General features: G+C 47.2%; 1 protein-coding gene across 1 annotated transcript; it reads right to left on the bottom strand.

The window, feature by feature from the left end:
- Positions 1-225: 225 nt before the first annotated feature.
- LOC129728723 (uncharacterized) lies at positions 226-618 on the bottom strand. The gene has a single exon (XM_055687177.1). The coding sequence runs from the start codon at positions 616-618 to the stop codon at positions 226-228; it is 393 nt and encodes a 130-aa protein (XP_055543152.1).
- Positions 619-1,937: the final 1,319 nt, after the last annotated feature.

The following is a 1,937-nucleotide window of genomic DNA, read 5'->3' as shown; positions in this document are numbered from 1 at the left end:
CGTTATGGGTCTCGTGAAGTCTCCCTTTGGTGTTCGCAGTGTGACAACGCGTACAAGATTGTCCTTTCCAGGATGCACTGCAATGATGCGGGCGATAGGCCAACGAACAGGATGCTGGAAGTCATCTACTATTACTGCCAATCTACCAGGTCGAATCTCAGTATTAGGGCGGTGTCCGCAGGTATCCCGTTGGAGCTCTTGGAGGTACTCCGTCCTCCAGTGGTGCTAAAATTGTTGAAACAACTGCTGCAATCGTTGATAGTGGTCGAGACGAGTGAATGGGATTTCGCTTAAGTCAGGATCGGGTTCTGCATGCATGCTTGTTCCAATTAGGAAATGAGCAGGTGTGAGTGCTGTGCAGTCATTCGGGTCTTCAGACATTGGAACGATTGGCCGCGAATTCATTGCAGCTTCGATTTCGGCCAGGACTGTAGACATATCCTCGTAGGACAAACGGGATCCACCAACCTGTCGATATAGTTGAGATTTGGCAACCTTTACGGCTGCCTCCCAGAGCCCTCCAAAGTGTGGTGCTTTTGGCGGGTTCAGGTGCCAAACGATCTCTTCATTGACACAAGCTTGACTAATTTTCTCGACTTCTCTAGGATTGGATAACATCTGGTACAATTCATGGAGCTCATTCTTGGCTCCAATTAAATTCTTCCCGTTGTCAGAGTGCAGATGCGCTGGTCGGTCACGACGTGCAACGAAACGGCGAAGAGCAGTAAGGAAGGCTGGCGTCGAAAGATCACCCACGAGTTCCAGATGATCACAAAGCACACAAACAAACAAATGTATGCCTTTGTAGGTGAGGCTCGTTTGTGAATTGCCTTTAAGTAAATGTGTCCGGCATGTTTGGTGCTATTCGGGCTGCAGGAAGTTGACCGATCTGCTGATGAATTGGGGCGGGATTTGCTCGGGCGCATTTGAAGCAGTTGCGTTTAATACTGCGTACTAGTCGACGACCGTTCACCGGCCAATATTCCTCGCGCATGACGGCGAGTGTAACGTTGCCGCCACCATGTACAATTTTTTCGTGAATGGATTTGGCATCAGCTTGGCTAAGGGATGGAAACTGGAAAGTAATGCTGGGTGTTTGGATTCATATGACATTGTAGCAAATCTATCTATCTAATCTATCGCCCTCCCACTCTCAAAACACCTTTATCGTCTAGAAATGGGTTCAAAAGTCTAAGTGAAGATTGCCTTTTCACTGGTTTTTCATGTTGAAGGTCTAGCAATTCATCTTGGAAACAATCAGTCTGCGCTAATTGAACTAGCAATGTTTTCGCTTGGGAGAGATTTTCCACACAAAGTTCGGTGCTTGGTTTCGGCCCAGTGACAACCATTGGACAAGTTCGTGTTTTTGAACGGATGTTATTGACGAATCTCAGACCATGTGCTACAACACGAACTAACCGATTAAAATTTGAATATCGCTCAAAGAGCGGGTTGTATTTCTGCACTATGCTAACGACTGCAGAAAGCACTGTTTTTCGCTCGGTCTCTGCATCCTGTGTTTCGAGGTATTTGAAGGCAGGCCAGTCCTTTTCAGCATGGGAGAGCCATTCTGGCCCCTTCTTCCAGAGGTTACTCTACAAAAAAGTCATCAACGTGCATTCCGCGGGAGAGAAGATCGGCAGGATTGTGTGTCCCAATTATGTGGTTCCATTTTCCTCCATGAGTCGTCGTCTGGATTTCCGACACTCTATTTGCGACAAACGTTTTCCAATTATTTGGAGGCGATTTAAGCCATTGAAGGGTTACGGTTTAGTCGGACAAAAAGAAAGAACTAGACGTCTTGAAGTCTAGGGCATCTACGGTTCGAAGGTACAGACGAGCAGCAACGACAGCTGCTGCCAATTCCGATTTAGGCAGCGAGAGGCGTTTTAGAGGCGCAACACGAGTTTTCGGCTAATAGCTGGACACTTATTTTG

This window comes from Wyeomyia smithii, chromosome 3, assembly GCF_029784165.1.
Source record: "Wyeomyia smithii strain HCP4-BCI-WySm-NY-G18 chromosome 3, ASM2978416v1, whole genome shotgun sequence".
In the NCBI taxonomy this organism is placed as follows: Eukaryota; Metazoa; Arthropoda; class Insecta; order Diptera; family Culicidae; genus Wyeomyia; species Wyeomyia smithii.
The sequence above is the reverse complement of the archived record's forward strand: the minus strand, read 5'-3'. Positions and strand labels throughout refer to the sequence as shown.